This window comes from Rhinolophus sinicus, linkage group LG06 (assembly GCF_036562045.2).
Source record: "Rhinolophus sinicus isolate RSC01 linkage group LG06, ASM3656204v1, whole genome shotgun sequence".
NCBI lineage: Eukaryota > Metazoa > Chordata > Mammalia > Chiroptera > Rhinolophidae > Rhinolophus > Rhinolophus sinicus.
In genome coordinates this window covers 163,703,534-163,724,498 of record NC_133756.1, presented here as the reverse complement: position 1 = coordinate 163,724,498, position 20,965 = coordinate 163,703,534, and the positions used below count along the sequence as shown (strand labels likewise).

The window sequence follows — 20,965 nt, the reverse complement described above, 5'->3', positions numbered from 1 at the left end:
GCGCAAAGCCCAGAGGCCAGAAAGTGCTTCCGTGCTGAAGAGACTGTGGCCGGACGGGAGGCTGGCTGCCGCGGGGCCAGGCACAAGACCAGGGCCTGCGCTCCGTGGACAAGCCAGGAACCCACCAAAACATGGCGGCGTGCCTGACTCACCCATTTGGCACAAAGCAATGGGGCCACGACCCAGGACACTAGGCATCATTTTCACAGCACGATAAAACTGTTCCTTGTCACACGTGTGTGGGGGTGGAAAGGCACCATCACGTTCACTCTGTCTGGGGGCACAGAGCAGAGACACTGTAAGCATGTGGTATCGTCCTTTGGCTTCCATCCAGAGGGCATGGTTGGGTCCCCCAGGAGCCCCTCTAGGTCACCTCTGAGTCCACAGGTGAATTGAGTCCACCGGTGACTCGCCTGCACCTCTCGGAGGCACAGATGGGCTGGGGGGAGCGTCATCCCATGGACCCCCATGTCCCAGAGGCCCCTGAGGGGTCCGGGCTGCCTGGGGGTGTGAGCACAGCCAGTTCTCAGGAAAGTCACTCTCCGGCCTCTGGCTGCCCTCCCGAGGCCCCCCCCCACCTTGCTGGTACCTCCAGCTCTTCCCCCGTCTCCACAGTATAAACCTGAAGGCCTCTTGATTGTGATGTGAATCGTTGGGAGTTGTTAAAGACCACCTCTGTCCAGCGGGGCCCAGAGCAGACTTCACATAGTACAAGTGGCATTCTGCGACCTCAAGCCTAACAGTGGCTTTATCATTTCAGGCCCCGATGGAAATGTTACGGTAATGTCAGTGAATGTAGATAATTAGAGGGATCGTGGAATTCACTTTCAGTGTGTTTCCTCGTGGACTGGTACTCGAAGGGGTTATTCTAGTCCGGCCTCAGCGTTTTATCATTGCTCATCAAACAGCCGATTTCAGGTCCGATTCTCATATTCTCACTTCCCAGTCTGGACCGTAGGACCATTCAGCAAAAGCGATTCCGGGGTGAACACTTCTCCCCGAAAACTGGGCAGCTTCTGGATCTGCTCAGATGTGAACATTCCCGCGGGAGGATCCGTGTGCCCCCGCACTCCCAGGTCTGGCGGTAACGTCGGTCAGGCCGGGAAATGAGCTTAGTAATATCCACCCTCCACCCATTCAATGGTTCCTGATGAACAGCGTGTGGGCCAGGCCCTGGGGGCTGCAGACAGAGCAGTGTCCCGCATGGGCTCACAGCCCGGAGGCAACTGTGAGGGCTCAGTGGGTAGACGCCAGCATAGAACAAGTGCCTGCACGGGCCTTGGGCGGCTTGTTGACGACAGTGCCCCTCCCCCTTCTGTCTCTTAACACCCCACCTATGGAGATGCTGTAAAGACAGAATAACTTAAGAGGGCAGTTTGGACATAAGTGCCATTTTATGTGCAAGACAGCAGTTCATCACAGAGACTAGTTACTAAAATGCAGAGGTGCGACTGCGCGGGCTGAGGAGACTCGTGCTGTCGGGGTTCGGATCCCGGGCCCCAGCTCATGAGGGACAGAATAAACAGACAGAGCAGCCTCTGGCCCAAACCCAGTCATCCTTCAAGAGCCAAACTGAGTTTGTAAACATGATGGCAAGACCACTTGAAAATTACGCCACCCGTTAACTTGTGCTGACTGGTGAATAATGCGTCTCTGAGTGTCAATAGCTGATTTTTGTTCTAATTCCGTGCTGCCACATGGATTGGATTTAAAAGGCAGGAGAGAGTGATCATCCAAGAGAGGGTGTGTGTGTGCGTGCGCGAGTGTGTATGCGTCTGTTCTAAATCAGGACAGCAGATTCCGAGTGTTCCACCCAGGAACCCAGTGGTTGCCTAGCAACGTAATGATCTCGGCAGCCAGGAGGACCCGTGAAGAATATGAGTGTGATTAACCCGGAGTAAATCAAGCGACCGAGGAGGAGGGCAGGACAGGCCGGCCCAGGGCAGGCCTCCTTCTGCTTCGCAAACTGCGGCTTTTGCACAGCGACATCCAGCGGGAATGTGGACAGGCCCCAAGCTCGGGCCAGTTCGGACGGCCCCCATTAGCAGCTGCTGGGCTCTGTCTGGTGGTGTAGACTCGAAGCAGAGTAAGCACAGGTGGAGGCCCTCCCCAGCAGGAACGCTGGCTCACCCTTCCAAAGCTGCAGAAGGTAAAGGCGGCTCCGCCAGGGCCAGGGTACCAGCTGGTGGTCAGAGGGCTTTGAGCAGCGGCCATCATCACTCCCATGATGCTGTTTTTTCCTAACAACTTTTTCCTGGATACTTTTCTTCACTATATTCACAGTATCCCCGACCGGAAAGGGCATGGTCTTGACATTCCCGTTCTAAATAGGAAAGGGATGCCCGTATTGGTTTTCTATGTGGGCAGTTTGGGGACTGCCCGCTGTCCCTCCCTCCTTGGCCGGGAGGGGACCAGCATGGATAGCTTCTCAGCCGGTGTCCGTATGTACCACCGCTCGTATTCCATCCATCGAAATATGCGTCTTTTTAAATTAATTTTTCAGTGTTGTCTCAAGCCATTCCATTTTGTCCTTTTCATTTGCTCCCATGATGGGTGTTAACAGAAGAGGGTCGTGCTGAACAGACGTAAGTGCCGCCTGCAGGAGTGCTCTTGACCTCTAGTGTGCTGTCTCTCCTTCCCGCTGCCCACTGATGTGTTTGGAGAGCCTTCTCTCGGCTTCTGACAACAAACACAGCCCTGCAGAGCCTGCCTTTGAACCGTCCCAGCTCCCCAGGAATGGTTGGGGTTTTTCCAAAGGAGGGTGGCGCTGTCACCGGTCTGGGGCTCAAAGGAGCCCACTGTTAAGTGCTGCCCAGTTTAAAACAGCCGCTGTCCCCCTGGAGGGCTCCCCAGGGTCACCGGCACAGTCAGCATGCAAGGTCACCGTTAGAGAAAGCACATGGGACTGTGAGTGCGAGGCAGGACTCGGCTGGGCAGACGTGCTCTCGCAGGCTGTGTAACCACTGTACAGAAGGCCTCTGTCCCCAAAGGGCCTCAGCCCTCATTAACAACTCAGGACACCTCTAAGTGGAGTGGCTTTACACTTAGGATTTTACTTCAACTATCTCAGCTTAACTACCAAAGGGGAACAAATGAGCCTTCCCCGAAACAGATGTTGCGCACAGCTGTGCGGCAGACGGGGCTTTGGAGGACACTGCACTGCAGACCCTACGTTTTAGCTTCTCCCCAGTCGGCCCTGGGGTGGGTCTTCTGGTCCTTCCTGGGCACCAGTGCGCAGGCTTCTTGCCCTGGCTGTGTCCACAGCCCACCTCTCTCGCACCTGATACTAGAGGAGCAGCCCCTGCCTGAGCAGCCCCGGAGCCGGAGCCCAGCCGGGCGCGTTCTGATTCTCAATAACTGAGCCCAGCAGCAGTGGAATCGTTCCTCAGTCTCACCTGGGGCTGCCTCTGGACCTTTACCTGGTGGTGTAACCAAGACGACCACGAGCCAATACCCCACCCCCATTCTGGACGGGGCTCTCTTGTAACAAATGCCACCCTGGCCCCTCAGACCCCCAGAAAACTGTATATGGACGCTCTGTGGGTGGATGGGTGTCCCCGGCCCAGTGTGCAGCCACCTGGCCATGTTGCACTGCTGCTCCTTATGACACGATCAAAGCGTGAATCCTGCACAGGTCCCTCTGCAGATCTGCTGCTTCCTCACGTGGCATGTTCCATACATGAAGGGACAATGTCTACCGTCAAGTGGGGGTGTGTCACAAGGCTTAGGGGCACCCAGGTAACCAATTGGTGGTTTCACCCCATTGCTTATCAGTGGCAGAGAAAACTAACAGCCACAAAAGACAGGACAGACCAGGAGCAGGCAGACGGGGCCGTCTCCAGCTCACTCCTCTCCTGACCTTGTCCCTCAGACTCTGCAGCTGACACAGCCACCCCGCGGTCTCTCCACTGGGGGCAGGGGGAGCCCATCTTGGACATAGAGACATGGCGACCCACAGGCTAAAACGTGCCACACTGCTAGTTGGCGGATGCAGGATTCCAACACAGCCCTCAAGTCCAGATTCGGAGGAAGGACCCCTGGTAGGATGGATCCTTCCAGAAGGGGGCAGATCTGTCCACATTCATGTGGGTGAGCCCCAAAGGCCAGACACACCCCTACTCTTGCCCCTCCCCAGTGGCTGTGGCTTTGTCAGGTTGTAGGATGGCCATGCCTTCAGTCTGGGGACAGCAGAGACGAGCACATGCCAGGGCCCAAAGGAGCGGGTGTCGTCCTCTCAGTGTGGCTGGAAAGCCTGCCGTGGGCCCTGGCCAAAAGCTGTGAGGGTGCTGGATATAAAAAGGCCATCTCCGCGCAGCTGAGTACGAAGACCAGAGATTTGTCTGGCACTGAGGCGACCTCCTGCCTCAGAGCCATCCAGCCATCTCACTGCGGCCAGGAGGGGTTGAACCTAGAGCTGAGTATGTCCCCCCTCCAGCCCCAAGAGCAGGAGGGACACAAGGACTCCCGTGGCCACCACTGGCAGAGTGGGATTGCTTTCAGGTTTTCGGTAAGGATTATGCATCCCGAGCCCCTCACACGATCTTCGGTGGGGCTCCAGAAAGCTGTGTGACCCAGCTCATTCTGGACTGCAATGGCCCAGCCGACGCTGGACAGCGTCACTGAGGAGCCGGCCCTGCTTTTACGCTGGGTCAGTACAGGCTGAACTTGGGCGAATCCCTCCTTGTTCTCTGGTGGTGTGGGTTTCTTCAAACCCTGAGTGCCCCAAGTAGCTGTGGGGCTCCCACTTCCTGAAACAGGGCCAGCCCTCGCGGCACCCCGCCCTGGACGGTCTTTTTCAGCCGCAAAGCTGAGGCCTGACAGGCAGTTAAGAGGGCCAGCTCTCCTCCTATGTGCTGACTCGGAGGCCAGAGGTGTCCTTTCCTCCAACATATTGCTGATGTCACCAGACACGCCACCAGGTGCAGGACTCCCTTCTGGCCCCGTCTTCAAGTGAGCCCTTAAGCACCTCTCCGGCCACACTCACTGCCCCTCGTGCTCTGCCTGCACAGGCCGACCCGTCCAGCGCCCCAGCCTGGGGTCGGGTGGGTGGGCTGCCGTGTGATTTGGTGTCTCCTCACACTCCGCCTGCCTCCTGCCCGTCTCCCTGTCCCAGTCCTGGCATGGCACATCACATGCTCACTGCCAGCGCAGCTGTCACTCGACGCTCGCTCTTGTGTGCTTTGGGTGTCTGCCTCCTGCTGACCTGCTCTGTCACCTGGCTTGTGACAGTTTTCTCTCTTGTTGCTGTTTCAGAAGCCCAGAGGTCCTGAGCACTGTCTCAGGTACACGGAGCACGACGGTTACCTTCACCGTTCGCCCTGGGACCTCCCAGCCCATCACCCTGCAGAGCCGGCCCCCTGACTATGACAGTAGGACCTCAGGAACAAGACGTGCCCCAAGCCCTGTGGTCTCGCCAACAGAGATGAGCAAAGAGATTCTGCCTGGGCCCCTGTGTGCTGCCGTCGCATCTCCTGCCCCCTCTCTCTCCGATGTCTTCAGCCTTCCGAGCCAGCCCCCTTCCGGGGACCTGTTTGGCTTGAACCCAGCGGGACGTAGCAGGTCACCATCTCCCTCGATACTGCAACAGCCAATCTCAAATAAGCCTTTTACAACTAAACCTGTCCACCTGTGGACTAAACCAGATGTGGCGGATTGGCTGGAAAGTCTAAACTTGGGTGAACATAAGGAGACCTTCATGGACAATGAGATCGATGGCAGTCATTTACCAAACCTGCAGAAGGAAGACCTAATAGATCTCGGGGTGACTCGAGTCGGACACAGAATGAACATAGAAAGGGCTTTGAAACAGCTGCTGGACAGATAAGGGTGGCTGCTCTTGACCTTCACAGACTTCTTGTTATAAGTAGAGATGGGCTTACACTGAAATGTTTGGAAGGCCAAGCAAGGTCTGGGAGCTCCACCCCCATTCCACGGGTGTCTCCTGGGACCCAAAGAAATGCTGGGTGTGCCCATGACGTGGCTGAACGAAGGCCCTGAAACTCGCCTACTCTCTCTCTGGGGGCGGGTTTCTTGGGCTGTTCTGTCCACCGGGACAAGGGGGGGAGCTTTTCTAACTTGGGAAGAAATTCACAGCTTGCCTCCCAGCATGCAGGTGACCTCACTTTGGCAGGCCCCGGAGACTCCCGTCCATGAGCTCGGGGCCCTGGCTCTTGCAGGCAGACACCATGTACTCCAGATACCTCCTGAGACCTCCCTCCTCCGCTCTCGGGGCAGCTGCGGCTCCCCAGGCCCCGCACGGGCCCGCCTCAGGCTGGGGCCCCTCGGATGGCGCTCAGCGCTCACGCTCTTTCTTCCCTGTCCTTTGCTGTGCAGTGGGACACCCCCACGTGTTTGTCCGGTGCCCTTTCCGGGCCTGAATTGTAGAGGAACTGTTTCCCTGTAGGAACTGTTGGGCCGCCCCTTCCTGCGATGTGCGTCCACGGTTCTTGGCCACGAGGGTCTTGGCAGTGGTGGGAGTTTGAATGGGATCGTGCCAGCTTTGCTTAGCTTTCTTTCTTTATTTCTGCAAATCTCTTAGCATAATTCCAAAGTGGCCAAACAGATGTCACGTGGAGTTAGTCAAAGCACAAAGTCACGATTCCAAGCAGGAGAGGAGACCTGGCCATGGGAACCAACCAGCATGCAGCTGCCTGGGTCCTAAGTCTCCTCGAGGACGAGAGCAGCTGTCTGCCAGGAGTGTCCTTCCAGGACTGAGGACGGGGCTCCCCACCAGTCCGAATCGGTTTAAAATCGAAAGTGTGTTCAATGCTGCGCAGATCAGAGCAGGCGAGCTCCCGTTCCGACACGAAGGACGAGACACCAGGTTGGCGTGGCGGTCTGTGCCACTGCCAGCCGGCTGCTCTCTCTGCCGGGAGCTGGGTGGGCACAGTGACCTCCGTTCCAAGTCCGGCCAAGGGTAAGTCAGCACCTCAGCCTCTCTGAGCAGCCCTTTTGCTCCGAGGCCAGGGAAGGTGGTACTTCAGGGGTCTTCCCCTTTCCCTCTAGCGTCCAGGAACTCCCCAGCTTGTCTTACTAGTACAGCAGGTTTTTGGAGAACCCAGCGGGTATGGCAGGACCCGAACTTGAGAAGAAAAGGTGGGCCGCAGAGCAGATAAATGGAGACAAAGCAGGGAGGTCTCCTGTACAGCTAGTCGGGCCTCTCTAGCCAGGCTTTCTGGAGCCCTGCCCCATTCTTTTCCCTGGAGTGCCCTGTCTCCTGTACCAATACCTCTAATTTCCCAGGGAGGTCACCAATTGCACATGGGCCGCAAAACATCCAGTCACGCTTCCAGCACATTCTGTCACATTTGGAAGAAACTAGAATGTCAGATTTTTGGCTTTTATTATGATTTCAGAACTAGCCTAGCCCATCTCTAATTATAAAAACATGATTTTTTTTCCCTTTTTTTCTTTATGCTCACAATCAAAGTGTCTGATTAGGTCTGGAACAGCTCTAGAATGAACACGTAAAATTTAGCAATTTAAAATCTCTCTTTCCTGCAAGTTTAAATAGTTGTACAGATAGTTTATAAGCACAATATTTTAAGGAGAAAAAAACAGTGGCTGGTCTACTAGGCAGCCTTTGTGCCACTTCAGTGCTAGAAAGTTAAAGAAAAACAACTTTTGTGATTTAATAATACTATTTCTGTGGAATAATTCTAAAAGTATGACCTTTTTAAATCAACCTTATTTGGACACACCTGAACCTGAACCAGCAGAGCTGTGTTATATTTTATATCTTTGCTAGATCTTCATCACTGAAGGACAGTTATTTCCTCAAAAGTGGTTACAACTCACAATGCAGCAGTTTCTCCAAAACATACACACAACACACACACACACACACAAATTTCCCAGCCACATGCCCCTGAATTGAAAACTGAGTTTCGGACCTTTCTCTCTGTCCCAAAACCTTTTACACATCAATCTTTGTCTTTGATCCAATCCAGCCTGAAATCAATTGAATATTAAGGCGCGGTACTTCCATGTCCTTTCAATTTTTGCATCACGAGATGAATATTACTCTAAAGAAACGTCAAGCCAAGATGCAGTCGGTGGCCCACCGAGGCTGCCCGGTAGCTCGGAACACGTCACAATGGTGGTTTGGCCATTATTCGTCTTCCATTTGGTAACAGGCAAAAGCTCGTCAGTTCACCACTGCACCATGGTGGCGCTCTTCTCCTTTCCCTCCCGTTGGCGTTACCTCTATGCTCAGTGTCAGGCGAACGGCTAAGTAGAATGGGAGTCAAGGAAACCACTGGGAGATCGTAACCGATTGCAATGGTGGCTTTAGGTTTCCTGAGCGTAGGTAGCCAGTCGGTGCGAGCTGGCTAACTCCCCTTCCTCATACGTCAAGTCACCTGCGGCCGACCAGGCTCCAGCAGGCTGAAAGACCACAGGGCTGATGAGGTCGTTGATTTGCACATTGTCTTACAGCACCGGAACAGAACCCATCAGACCCTGCACTGACCAACAAAATACACATGGCCAAAATGGGCCAGTCCGCTCCACCTGTGGATTTCATTACACAAAGCAATAGTTCCCCATCTGAACCGCCACCCACTCACTGTTCTCCTCCTCGGGACACGTTAGGACAAGGCCCTAGTCCACAAACCCTCTTTAATGGTGGAACAAATGTTAAACTGCTCACATAAAGACCATGTTAATACTACTCCAGGTTTTCAGATCAACTTTTGTTATATACTGTAATTTAAATAAATTGCATTTCATTCCTACTTTCTGTAATATTGTGTATACAAACCAAAATCTCTCGAGATGTAAATTATGTATACCGGCCAAGATACCTTCTCCAGGGTGTCTGTGCATTTTAAGGTAACACATAATATAAAAATGACTCAATGTGACTGTTGATTTGCCGAACTTTACATGTCACAAAGTGAATTATTTGTGGTACTTTAGTTAATAAAATGGTGATTTTTTTTTTCCTGAGTTATTGAGCAAGCAAGCATTACCCAGTTGATCTGGCAATGACTTTTTTTGTGTGGGCCACAAATAACTGATTTTTTCCCATTAGCAAATTTTTTTTTTTGTTTTTTAGAAACTAATGTTTCACACTATAGTTTTTGTAATGTGTTCGCATTATCTATGTTTCTGTTACTTTTGTGCTTTTATTTTTTGACTTTATTAAAGACAGAAAACAAGCTCCTGTAATTTGCACTTTCTCCCAATCCTTAAATCTCTTGTATGGCAACCAAAATTACTGTAAAAAAAAAATAAATATACTATTGCACTAAGGTTGTGGTTCTGATTGCAAACAGTGATAACTGAATTAAACAAACAAAAAGTTGCCAAACTTGCAATCTAATGTAGGTTATTTGAACATCATAGCCTCTTTACCTCTGTCAAATTGACCAGGTGATCTTTCCGCAAAGAGTAAAAATTCCCCTTTCATTGAGCTGATTTGCATTGGTTCCATTTTCCTTCACGGATTCCCAATGTGTGGGGTGGAAACAGGCGGCTTAGCGCAGAACGTGGCTGTCTGTGAATACTGCTGTCAGAGGGTAGCTGAAGCTTGGTTTGCCTTTGGTTTGGGGATGGAGGCAGGGGAGTCATGGAGGGTGAGCCAAGTTGGCTCTTTCTCCGGGGAGTACAGGTCTCCCACACACCCACAACTTGTCTTCTTGCTGTCAGGCCATGAGGGTGCAGAACCGGGCAGCCTGCCTGGCCGAGGTAAAGCTAACGGTGTCTTGATAAGCAAGTGCGCACTGAGGCTAGGGGCAAGAGAACGCGTGTCTTTTGGAAAAGAGCTGAGTCGGGAAGACATGGGCTCCCCTCCCGCTGCAGGAAGGCGTATTTTAAACTTCAAATTGAACCCCTTCTTTGGCCTCTTCAGTGAAAACTTGTCATTAGTTGCCAACAATCTCTTCTATTGGGTACATTCTCCATTTAAACAGCAGCCACTATGTTTCAATGTTCATGAAAAATTCCAATCCTCACACCTTTTGTAGTTCCCCTCAGGTGCCTCCCCCACCATCCAGTGGTTTCTCCCACATCTTAACACCCCCGCCAGCTTCACCTCCCAATGATTTCCCTCTAGAGCTCTTTTCCTAGATAAATGCATCAGTTTGTCTTGTTAAGATACAAATATTGTTGGAGACTTTTTTCTTTTACTTGTACTTTGAGGCATTTTGATAACCGGGGAACTGGAATGTCATTCCGTATTTGTAGACATCCACGTACACACCCAGGCGGGTGGAAATCCCACAGTGGCTGGGTGAGCACAGCCACTGCGTGGACACAGGACGGCCTGCACGTGCTTTGCGGGGAAGCGGGTAATTTCCAACCTTGTTTCTCAGACTTCAGCAGCTCTGATCACTTCGGTTTTTTAATCCACGCTGTATCAGTGATTTTGTTTATTGTTCCTGTAAATGTTTCTACGTTTCACAGTCTTTACCGTTTTATGTTTAAAATTACAACAATCACTGTCCACTGCTTCTACTCTGGAACTCTTTGTCTATAGCAATTCTGGAACTTTAATATGAGCCTTCAAATAAATACAGAAACAAAAAAAAACAGAAAAAAATAAAGTGTGTGCCTTGGGTGTTTTGAACCTGATCTGCATAAAACCATATTGTATTCAAATGCTGTATATTTAATGAAAGGATAAATATATCTTCAATGTATTGATGTAGCTGATAAAATAGTTATAGTGCCTTGTTTTCTGAACTGAGAAGCCCATATCAATGCACAACGTAAAGTCAAAAACGACTCGAGAAATGAAATGTTGAGAAGACCTAGACGTGGTCCTGGAGCCTTTCTCATCACAGGACTGTGGAATAAACAGTCATTTAAGTTAAAAAATAAAAAGAAAATTGAAATAAGATTGTGTTATCAGTTACTTTTCCGTTACAAATGCTCTCTATCATTTTCAGTATTTTCATTTAGTTCAGATACAAAACGTGTTTGAGATTTCCACCGAAAAGCCAAAGGGCGTTCCGTCCCAGCCTCCTGGGCTTTCAGACCGGCCTCGCCTTGTGTTGTCTCGCCCCCTGGTGGTCCTTGCTGGTAATGCTGACTCAAGTCAGCAGTACTGATCATTTTCACATTTTGTTAAAAATCAAGTATTTATTTTTAGTGATTGAGGCCACTCATCCCAGAACGATTTCCATTTTTCGTAAGTTAAAGGAGTGGCAATACAGTGTGTTTTCCTTTTAAGAAAGAAAACGATGTAAGAAGAACACCAGTCTAACTCTCATCTCCACGCGGTCATGCTCCATTCACTGGAAGTTAAATGTCAGTCTCCCTGAGCAGCCTGTGGCATCGTACATGCGTCTGGAGTGCAGTCAGTGTGTCAGGAACTGCCGCTCTGCCTGTGGGACTAGACCTCTCACAGCGGTAGTGCAGGTCTGGGACGGCTCCGCCAGCTCAGAGCAGTGGCTGCCCCATCTTGGGACCCCTCCACCAGCAGGCCACTGACCTACCCAGGGGGCAGACGCCACGTGCTATTCCATCGGCACGTCTTTGGGCTCCTCTGCTAACCACACATCTCGGGAAGCAGGAGCTACACCCTGCGCCTGCTGGCCACACAGACAATCGCCAGGGCCCCGTTTGCCAAGCCAAAGCCAAGTGCATATCCGATGTGTTCATTTCAGGCAACAAGTACTGCTAATAATCTGAGAATCAAACGCGGTGTTTTGGGAGAGCCTGGGGTTTCTTGAGGGCCCCCATTCCAATGCTTCTGCCTCTGCTGGGAATACATACGTGTCCAGGAGTCACAGGTGAGCCAGACTACTGACCGTGGCCATGAGGTAAGACAGACGGGCGGCCAAGCCCTGGGCCTGTGTGGGATGCAGAGCAGGGAGCTGGCTGGCGGGTCGCCAGTGCAGCCAGGTTAGTGTGACAGTGGGGCCGGCTGATCCCTTGCCTGCGCTGGTGCTCTGACGTGCCGAGCCCTCCTGCCACCGCCCACTCCTCGTCTTCCTCACCAAGTGACTTCAATGTGTTCTATGAACCCCAGAATCCAGAGCAGCAGGAGAACACAGCCCCCAAAGATCCAGGCAGGTCTCATTTCTGTGTGTGGTCCCAGGCGCTAGTAGTACAGGCTGGAAATAACAGTAAATCTATGGGGTGCTCTTCCGCCAGGCGCCACTCAGAGCGCTGCACCCACTAGTGTTGCACAGTCCCGTGAAGTAGAAACGAATAGCCCCCATTTTACAGATGAGGAAACCAAGTCTTGCCAAGGTCCACAGCGAGTGTAGAACCAGGATTTACTGTAGAACGTCCGTGGCCAAGTCCATCTGTCAGAAAGAAAAGCCCCAGCAGACGCCCCGCAAATGCTGCTGGTGTCAGGATCTACCAGGTGACAAGGACACATCCCTCTCTGCTCCCCTCCAGTCATTTGTCCCCTCCAGGCCAGGGCCTAGGAGGCCAGGCAAGGCAGCAGCTCCTCCCAGCAGAACCACCTCAGGTGGTGAAAAACGGAGGCAGGCCGGTCGCCATACTTCCCCCGACCAGAGCGAGCCAGGACCTAGGGACCCCAGGGTGTCAGAGCAGACTTGATACTTGTAAAAGGCCCCACGGCTTTGAGATGTGTGACACGTGGCACCTGCTTTAAATGTCCCAAGAATCCCACAAGGTAAGTATCACACAGGTGATCATCCCCTTTACTGATGAGGAAACAAGCTCAGAGAAACAAGCTGCCGTCTCCCGCGGCCCACGGGCAGCTGCAGACAGTCCACACTGCGGGAGCACGGCTGCCACGGGCACATCCTCCCCAGGCCTCCCAGGCGCGGAGCTACCCACAGTCCTCCCAACGCACCCCCTGTGGTCTCTCAGCCAGAGCCGTGGCCGCTGCAGCAGGATTCCTGGGTGCCAGCTCCTGAGCCCAACAGCAGTGGGTTTCCTCCTACACCCTAACTGCCTTCTGCGCTAGAATTGGGGGGCCCCTTCCTCTTCCCTCACTATCACTGTCAGTGGCCGAGGAGAAAGGCCACACGAGTGAGAGATGAGGTAAGGAGTCACGTGGCTGCAGGATGAGTTTGAAACTGATTCTAACAGCCCCACAGCTTTGAGACTTTCCATAAAGCCAAAGGCAGGGAGAGCGGCAGCCTCCCGCGTCGCCCTTGGAGCCTGCCATCTGGGCAAGCTGCAAGTCCAAGCAAGTCAGTCAATGTGATCACAAAGGCCCCGATAAAGGGGCCTGGGAACAGGCCTGGCAACCGCATGGCCGGAAGCCTTTAGCAGCCGCAGGCGTGCCAGGACGGCCAGCGCCACTCGCCCACAGGCACTGGGAACCAGCCTTTCCTGGTAGCAGCCAAGAGGACTAGGTGGAGTGTGGTGGCTCTTTCTGGGAGGAGGGAAGGAGACCATAAAGAGACACTGGGTGTACATGAAGCGCAGGCCGTGCTGTCGTTGCAGCAGCGACCCAGAAACAGCCCTGCCGATCCCAGTTGGGGTCCACCTCGTCCTGAGCACTTTGACACCCACTCACCCCTCCAAGCTTTTCGTCCTTGCTCACCTTGCTCCAGCCACACTCCCACCTGGGGGCCTCCTCTCCCTTCTCCTGGTATCTGGAATGTTCTTCCCTTGTGTCTGCATGGCTTCCTGGACCACTGGATTTAGAGCCGAGCTCACCCCAATCAGATGCTCACATCTCCCGTGTGTGTGTGTGTGTGTGTGTGTGTGTGTGTGTCACTTATCACTACCTCATGTTGGCTTATGAATGTGCTTACTGATGACCCACACACACACCTCTGGAAGATAAGCCCCCCGAGGACAAGAGCTCTGCCTACGTCACACTCTGCTGCCCCCGCACACACGGCCTGCAGAGCAGCCCCTCCTTCATCCACGGGCGCCATGGCCACCCTTTAGCCTCAGCCCCACTGCAGCTCCTGCAGCTTCCACCTGGTCCTCGAGGGACAGAGATGTCCCTAGAGCCTCCAGGGACCCCTCCTGGGCACAGCCTGCCCCTGTACTGACCTCCTTGTGCCCTGGCCTGGAAAGTTGCTGGGAATCCTCCCCTTGTGCCATCCATTCCTCTGCGGCTCTAACTGTCTGTGGCCACTGCTCCCTCCCCCATGAAACCAGGCACCTGCTATGCAGAGCTGCACACCTCACAGGTTCTGCCCCAGGAGGTGCTGCTGGAGCAGGACCTGGAGCCATTCCCGGGGGGAGGGGTGGCAGCTCCCCAGGGAGCCGGCGGTTCCCAGGTGGGAAGGAAACGCTTCCCAAGTTCCTCTCCAGCGGCCAGTGGCCTGAGCAAGCCGTGTCCGGGGCAGGGCCTGGGCTCGGCCTCTCCTGGCCTCTCCTGGCCTCTCCCTCGCCCGCCCGGCCGCCCGCTGCCACAGAACCGTGGGGGCTCAGGGGGTTGCAGGGAGGCGGGCGCTGGGGCACGTGGGGGCCTCCACGAGGCTGGGCTGGGACGGCAGCGACGCTCCCAGGACTGGCGTTCGGGGTAACTTACCTCAATTCCCAGCTGCTGCAACAGGGCCCTCGGGCCGCTGCGAGCAGCTGTACGGACGACAGAGGTGCGCTCGCGAGGGCGAGGCCCTCCCCGCCTTGTCACCCGCCGCCCGGCGCGTTTGCCAGGGCCCTGAAGGCACAAGGCCGGGAACCAGGGCGCACGTGACCCAGGGACCTGCTGGGCGTGGCGGGGCCTCGCGCTCGCAGCCTCCGGCGCCATCTTGGCCGCGGCCCGCACCCCTGCTGGCCCTGGGCACTGCCAACGCCAGGACTAGGCCCCTGCGCCATTTCGGACTCGGTCAACGCCCAAAGGCACAGTCGGCGTGGCCGTGCCAACGACCCAGCACCAGGTGGAACCCACAGCCTGCGCTCACCTCCACCGCGCGCTCCCACTTAGCGCTCGAGCACGCAGGGAATGCTGGGCCCGCTGGTCACGTGCCCCGCATAGACCAATCGTGAATGGCCAAGAAGCCTGGTCGTCACGTGACCCACGTGGCCCAATCCTGACCGGGATAGGGGTGCAAACCCATGACTGGCCCGGATGGAGCAGACAGGGCAGATTTGGGCCAATCCCTGGGGCCAGGAGGCGGTCCATGGACTAGGCCCCGCCCACCTGCATCTGTGGCTCACGGGTGGGTGTCGCGGGTTTCACTGGGCCACGGGTGTTCCCAGGAAGCTGGCCATCGAGGAAACGGTGGGAACTCCGCCCTGGGTCCCTTTCCTTGCAGAAGCCATGGTCTCAGCTGGGACCCGGCCGTGTGGACCGTGGGAAGCAGGCTCCACAAGGCCGTGTCCGCCTCCAACCTGCTGCCACGCCCGTTCCTCAGTCGTCCCACGGGGGTGGGGGGCTCCGTGGGCCCGAGGTCTCTCGCCTCTGTCGTGCGGCCCCGCAGCGAAGCGATTTCGCTTTCCCACTGGGGGGCACACGCTGGAGGCTCATCGTCCTAGTAGTTGTTCTGCGGCGTTTTGTCGCCTCCCACGCGCGTTAAGTGCACACTGAGCAACGGAGAGTGACCCGCGGTCCTGCCAGCGACCTGTTTCAGCATCTCGGCCTACAGAACGCTTTCCTCTTTTAACACCCACCTTCTCTTACGGTGAGTGGAATCGTAACGCATTTGCTCCGTCTCCAGCTCTGCTTCCCTTCATGCCCGGTCTTCGTGGCGGTGCCCCCAGCTCTTCACGGTCATGGTGGTGTGACACCCCACTGAGCGGCATTTCTTGACGGGCCTCTTCGTTGGGCATTAAGGGTAATTTCCGACTTCCCTATTACAGCCTTGCCTTGCGTCCAGCTCGCTGAGGGCGTGGTCTCAGGTCGCCACCGTGCGGCTGGCACACGCCTCAGCCCTGGGGACAGACAGACACGGGCAGCTCCTGTGCAGACGGGTCGGGAGCATATCAGTAAGACTGTGAGAAATAGAGTCTGGGGTCCAGTCTCAGGCCACTCGTGCCACATCCCAGCTCAGGGGCTTGTTGGCTATACGGCCGGGACAGCTTAATGCTGCTGGGAATATCACTCTTCTCCCTGAGCGCAGACCGATTTAAATTGTAGTTGGATACTGCCTTTGGCTGCAAATAACACAAACCCCACTTAAGAGCAGCTTAAACAAATGGTGCTTTATTCCTTTCATGTGATACCAAAATGTAAGCTCCAGCAGTGCAGGAATTGTGTCTGTCTTGTTTGCTGCCCCAGCACCTAGAACAGAATGTTCTCAAATAAGTATATGGTGGAGAAGTGGATGGAAGACAGGACACTACGTGGGGGGTCCCTGGCTGTGGTCTGACAGCTCAATATTGTCAAATCTGAGATTCTCCAGCCCTGCCCTCAAACTCATCAGCCTCAGGGCAACAAAAGGCTGCTGCCACTCCACACACCACATTCTCTTCCAAGGCAGGAAGAAGAGGGGAAGACCATGTCAGCCGTGTCTGTCCCCCTTTAACAAGGAAGCCAACACTTTCCCAGAAACGTCTACCAACGTATCATCAACCATAATGGTGCCTATAGCCATCCCTAGAAACGAGGCAGACTGGGACGAGGCGCCGTTAGCCTGGCAGTGCTGCCAGGAACAAAACTGGGGCTGTGTTAAAAGGCAGAAGGTAAGTGGAGAATGGGTGGGTAAGTGACAGATGCAGTCACAAGTGTCTGGGTAGTGTCCTCCCTGAGCATTTTCAAGTGCACAATCCAGTGGCATTAAATTTACTCCCAATGTTGTACAACCATCACCCCAAACAGAAACCCCGTCCCCATTAGCACTCACTCCCATTTCCCCACTGTGCCCCGCCCCAGGCCACCGCTAACCTACTTTCTGTCTGTACGGATTGGCCTATTCTGGGCATTTCATACAGAGTCCTCCAATAGGTGGCCTTTTGGGTCTGGTTTCTTTCACTTGGCAGAATGTTTTCAAGTGTCCTCCATGTTGTAGCTGCAACCCTCTGATGGCTGAATAATATTCTATGATATGGCTAGATCACACTTTGTTTAGCCATTTGTCACTCGATGGACATGGGGTTGTCGCCACCTTCTGGTGATTGTGAGTAGTGCTGCTATGCACGTGGGCAGACAGGTATTTATTTGAGTCCCAGTCTTGTTCTTTTGGGCATATACCCTGTGAGAGGAATTGCTGGGTCACATGGTAGCTCTCTGTTGAACTTGTGGAGGAAGCACCAGACTGATTCCGTGATGGCTGTGCCATTTTACATTCCCAGTAGCAGCACGTGAGGTCCCCCTGGAGACTTTTGCGGGCTCCCATTTCTGTAGGCTGCACCTCCCTGGGGGACAGGTCTGAAGCTGGAAGGAGCTGAGCTCTATCTCACATTTCCACGTAAGGCCCAGGCCCCTGGGGACAGGTGAGGGTTCAAAGACTGCATGTCCAACCAGCCCCGGTGCCGCTGGTGACTCAGGTCTGCAGGCTGCCTCTCACCCCGCTGAGGTCAGCGGGACTGTCTGTGAGCAGGCAGATGACCAGGCTTCCTCCAGGGCATCCAGGTTCAGCAGGAAGTAGCAAAACACAGCGAGCTTTATTCATCTGAGAACTTTGTGAAGGAGAAACAAACTGTTCTGGAACATGGAGACTGCCAACCTGAGAGGGCTACACAGCTCAGGGTCATGCATGTTGTTACAGGACGGCTTAGAAAGAGAATGCTTGGTTCTTCCAGTGGGGGTGTCCAGATGCCAGGGGACTGGCTCAAATGGTTACCTTACACCATTTCGGGAAGACGCTTTGGCTTCATTGAAGGTTATCAGAGGCACTCACGATAAATAAGCCACGTTTCGCTTCCTTTCATGAAATAAGCTAGATTAGGTTTTGCTTACACGGCTGAACTGGCTTTGTCTGGCCGGAATCTTCAAGCCAGATCTGCATTTTAACAGAAGGAAGCCTGGGAATCCAATCTGTGTAGCTAACACACTCCCAGCTGGGTCTTGAGGGAAGTTTGAGAAACTGCCTCATGCAACCATTATCCACAGTCGACCAGGGCGGGCGAGGGGTGGGTGACAGACAACCATGCTAAGGCCACCACTCTCCAGAAGGCAGCCGGAGCACAGGTGGCTTCCACCGCAGGGGCAGTTTGTGTATCTGCTGTCTGGAATCACCGGTCAGGATGGTCCCCTAGCTCCATCAGTCCACAGTTTATAGAAGGGGACGCTCTAAGGCAGTGGTTCCCAGAGACCAGCAGCATCAGGGTCATCTGGGACCTCGTTAGAGATACAAGTTCTGGGTCAACAAGCCTTCCAGGTGACCCCCACTCCTGCTGAAGTCTGAGAGCCCCTCCTCTTAAGCAACCCCCAACCCTCCAGCTGTAGAGCATTTGGGGACAGCTAAAGTGCCACCGTGTCCCATGTGGCACTGCGTACATGCCCCACTCTCCTAGAGGCCGTGGTCCTGCAGGTCACCATGCTGTATGTGTGGACACCTCTGAGGGCAGCTCCTGTGGCCATGCTGAATGCCAAGAGGGAGGGCACTGTTGCCTGAGGCCACTTCCTCCCTGTGCCCAGGAGCCGGAGGCTTTGCCCTGGGTGACCCACCTGCCGAGCCTCACTGTCCAGGGGGACAAACACATCTGGGACGCAGCCGCCCAGTTCCGCCCGCACCAGCAACCAGTCAACGAACCCAGCAACGACTGGGCTCCTCTGTGTTCTCATCTGAAATATGAGCTGGCGGCTGCTGTGCCCCAAGACCTTTGTGGGGATAAACGGGGGCCTGCGTGGGAAATTGCTTGGCAGCACAAAAGGGAAGGCACAAATACAGGTTGGACTATGTTTTTAATCAAGAGGTGAAAATACATGTAGTACAGAATTCAGAAATTACCAGGAAAGTGTGTCTCCTGCCCTCCCCTGCCCCCCGGGGCTCCCCAGACCCCGGGCCTCTCCTAAAGCTCATGCCTGTTTCAGATTCCTTGTGGCTCTTTCCTGGCCTGTGCAGACATCTACAAGCATATGCGTAGGAATCATTTAAAAACCCAAATACAGCTCACACTACCCAGTGTTCAGTATTAGACTAGCTCTTTTAAAAGTTGTTATGAAATCAACCGGGCACACCTCAAGTCCAGGGAAGAAGGAACACCCATGGCCACCACCCAGCTTAAGACATCCAACGTCACAGGTGCACTGAAATCCCTCCCACCCCTCCTGACTCCAGAGGTTGCCGCGGCCCTGAACTTGGTGTTTATCATTTCTGTGCATGTTTTTATACATTCACTGCTGCTGTGTGCCCGTGCACAGTATGTAGTTGTATTGCGCCATTTTAAAACCTTATATAATGCACGACAAATTAACAATCCTCGTGAAGAGAACAGCGCCCAGCACTCAGTCCCCACTCAGTTCAGCGTTGGCTGCCGTCATCGTGGATGGTACGATAATACTGGCGTCCGTGTTCTGCAGCTGGCTTGTTCGGCTCAGTATCACCTTCAAGAGTCATCGAAGGTGACAGATGTGGCTCTAAATCATTCGTGTTCACGGTTGAATCGTATTTCATTCTATGAATATATCAAACGTATTTATCCATTCAGCTGTTGATTGATCTTTAGATTATTTCCAGTTTTGTTTTTCTTTTGCTCTAAAAACAATGTGTTGAAAAACAGTGTTGAAAAGCATAAGCATTCCCTTATGACTGGCTAAGTGAAAGGAGCCAGTCATAAATTACCACATAGTGGAGGATTCCATTTATATGAAATTTCCAGAAGAGACTAATCCATAGACACGGAAAGTAGGTTAGTGAGTGGCTGCCGAGGCTGGGGGAGGGGAGGACAGCGTGTGACTGCTAACAGGTATGGGGTTGCTTTCTGGGGTGATGGGAATGTTCTGGAATTAGGTAGTGGGGATGTTTGCATAACTCTGCACTAAGAGCCACTGAATTGTACACTCTTAACAGGTGAATTATATGGCGGGCAAATTAGATTTCAGTACAACCAGGTTTTTTTGTTTTGTTTTTTTTTTAGAAAAAACCCTTTTCTAAATGTAACGAGGGATTCCAGATTGGATCCTGAGACAGAAAAAGGGCGTTCGTGGGAAATTTTATGAAATCCAAATAGCCTGTCATTTAGGTACAGTGTGGTGCCAATGTTAATTTCTCAGTTTTAATAAGTGGACTCTGGGTAAGTCCGGTTACTCTTAGGGGAAACCGGTTAGAGGTATACAAGAATTCTCTGTATTAAACTCACAACTTTCCTATGAATCTAAAATAATTTGAAGATTAAAAGTTTCTTGGGGGAAAAAAAAGCAGTGCGCTGTGAATGCCACTTGTGTGAGGGCCCCAGGGGGGCCTGGGACCGCTGAGTGGTAGGGCGTGTATGTGCGTCTCCCACACTGCTGGCTCCCACGCGGCCGATCGCGGCTGCTCCCAGGGGCGCGTGTTCTCTGTAAGCTGCCCGTTCCTTTGCGCCGATGGAGTCACTGTATCTAACAGACCCAGGGATGGACATTCAGGTTCTGTCCTCGATCACACATCCAGGCTCGATCCTTGCAAGTATTTAAGGATTGTCTACGTTAAAGGGTATTTTGTACATTTTGATAAATGTTTGCAGGGGCACGCCGGACAGCATAGCAACATTTTCTAAGAGAGAGCCCATGCCTGTGCTTTGCTGGATTCAAATAAGAAATTAAATTGTCTCCAATGGTTACATTTTGCTGCCTTAAAAATTCCCCCAAACTCAGTGGCCTAAAGTAGCAATAAACATTGATTATCTCACGCTGTTTCTGGGGTCAGGAATTTGGAGCAGCTCAGCTGAGCGGTCTGGTTCAGTCTCTCGTGAAATTTCAATAGGGGTGTTGGCTGGTATTTGCTGGGGATGGAGGGTTCGTTTCCAGGGTGACACATCCACAGGCTGTTGGCAGGAGGCCCCACTCGTGCCACCCTGACCTCTCCATAGGGCTGTTGGAGCTTCCTTACGACAGGCTGCTGGCTTCTCTCAGAGCAAATGATCTAAGAGAGCAAGACAGAAACTGCAGTGTCTCTCAGGACCGACGTTTGGAAGTGCCACGGCTCTTTTCACAGTTATCGTGTGGTTGTGGAGGTTGGCCCTATTCCGTGTGGGAGGGAGCTCACAGGGT

The 20,965-nt window shown here is 53.4% G+C and overlaps 1 protein-coding gene across 15 annotated transcripts in view; it reads left to right on the top strand.

Annotated features, from left to right (window-relative positions):
- SHANK2 (SH3 and multiple ankyrin repeat domains 2) overlaps positions 1-10,841 on the top strand; it is a 457,209-nt gene extending 446,368 nt beyond the window's left edge. For 14 of the 15 annotated variants that reach the window (XM_074336881.1, XM_074336889.1, XM_074336888.1 and 11 more), the window contains one exon: positions 5,254-10,841. In XM_074336881.1, the coding sequence (XP_074192982.1) occupies positions 5,254-5,824 (571 nt within the window). In that variant the 3' untranslated portion in view covers positions 5,825-10,841. Of the gene's footprint in view, positions 1-2,563; positions 2,586-5,253 lie in introns of all 15 variants that reach the window. The other variant, XM_074336892.1, reaches the window with a different exon arrangement.
- The last annotated feature ends 10,124 nt before the right edge of the window (positions 10,842-20,965 follow it).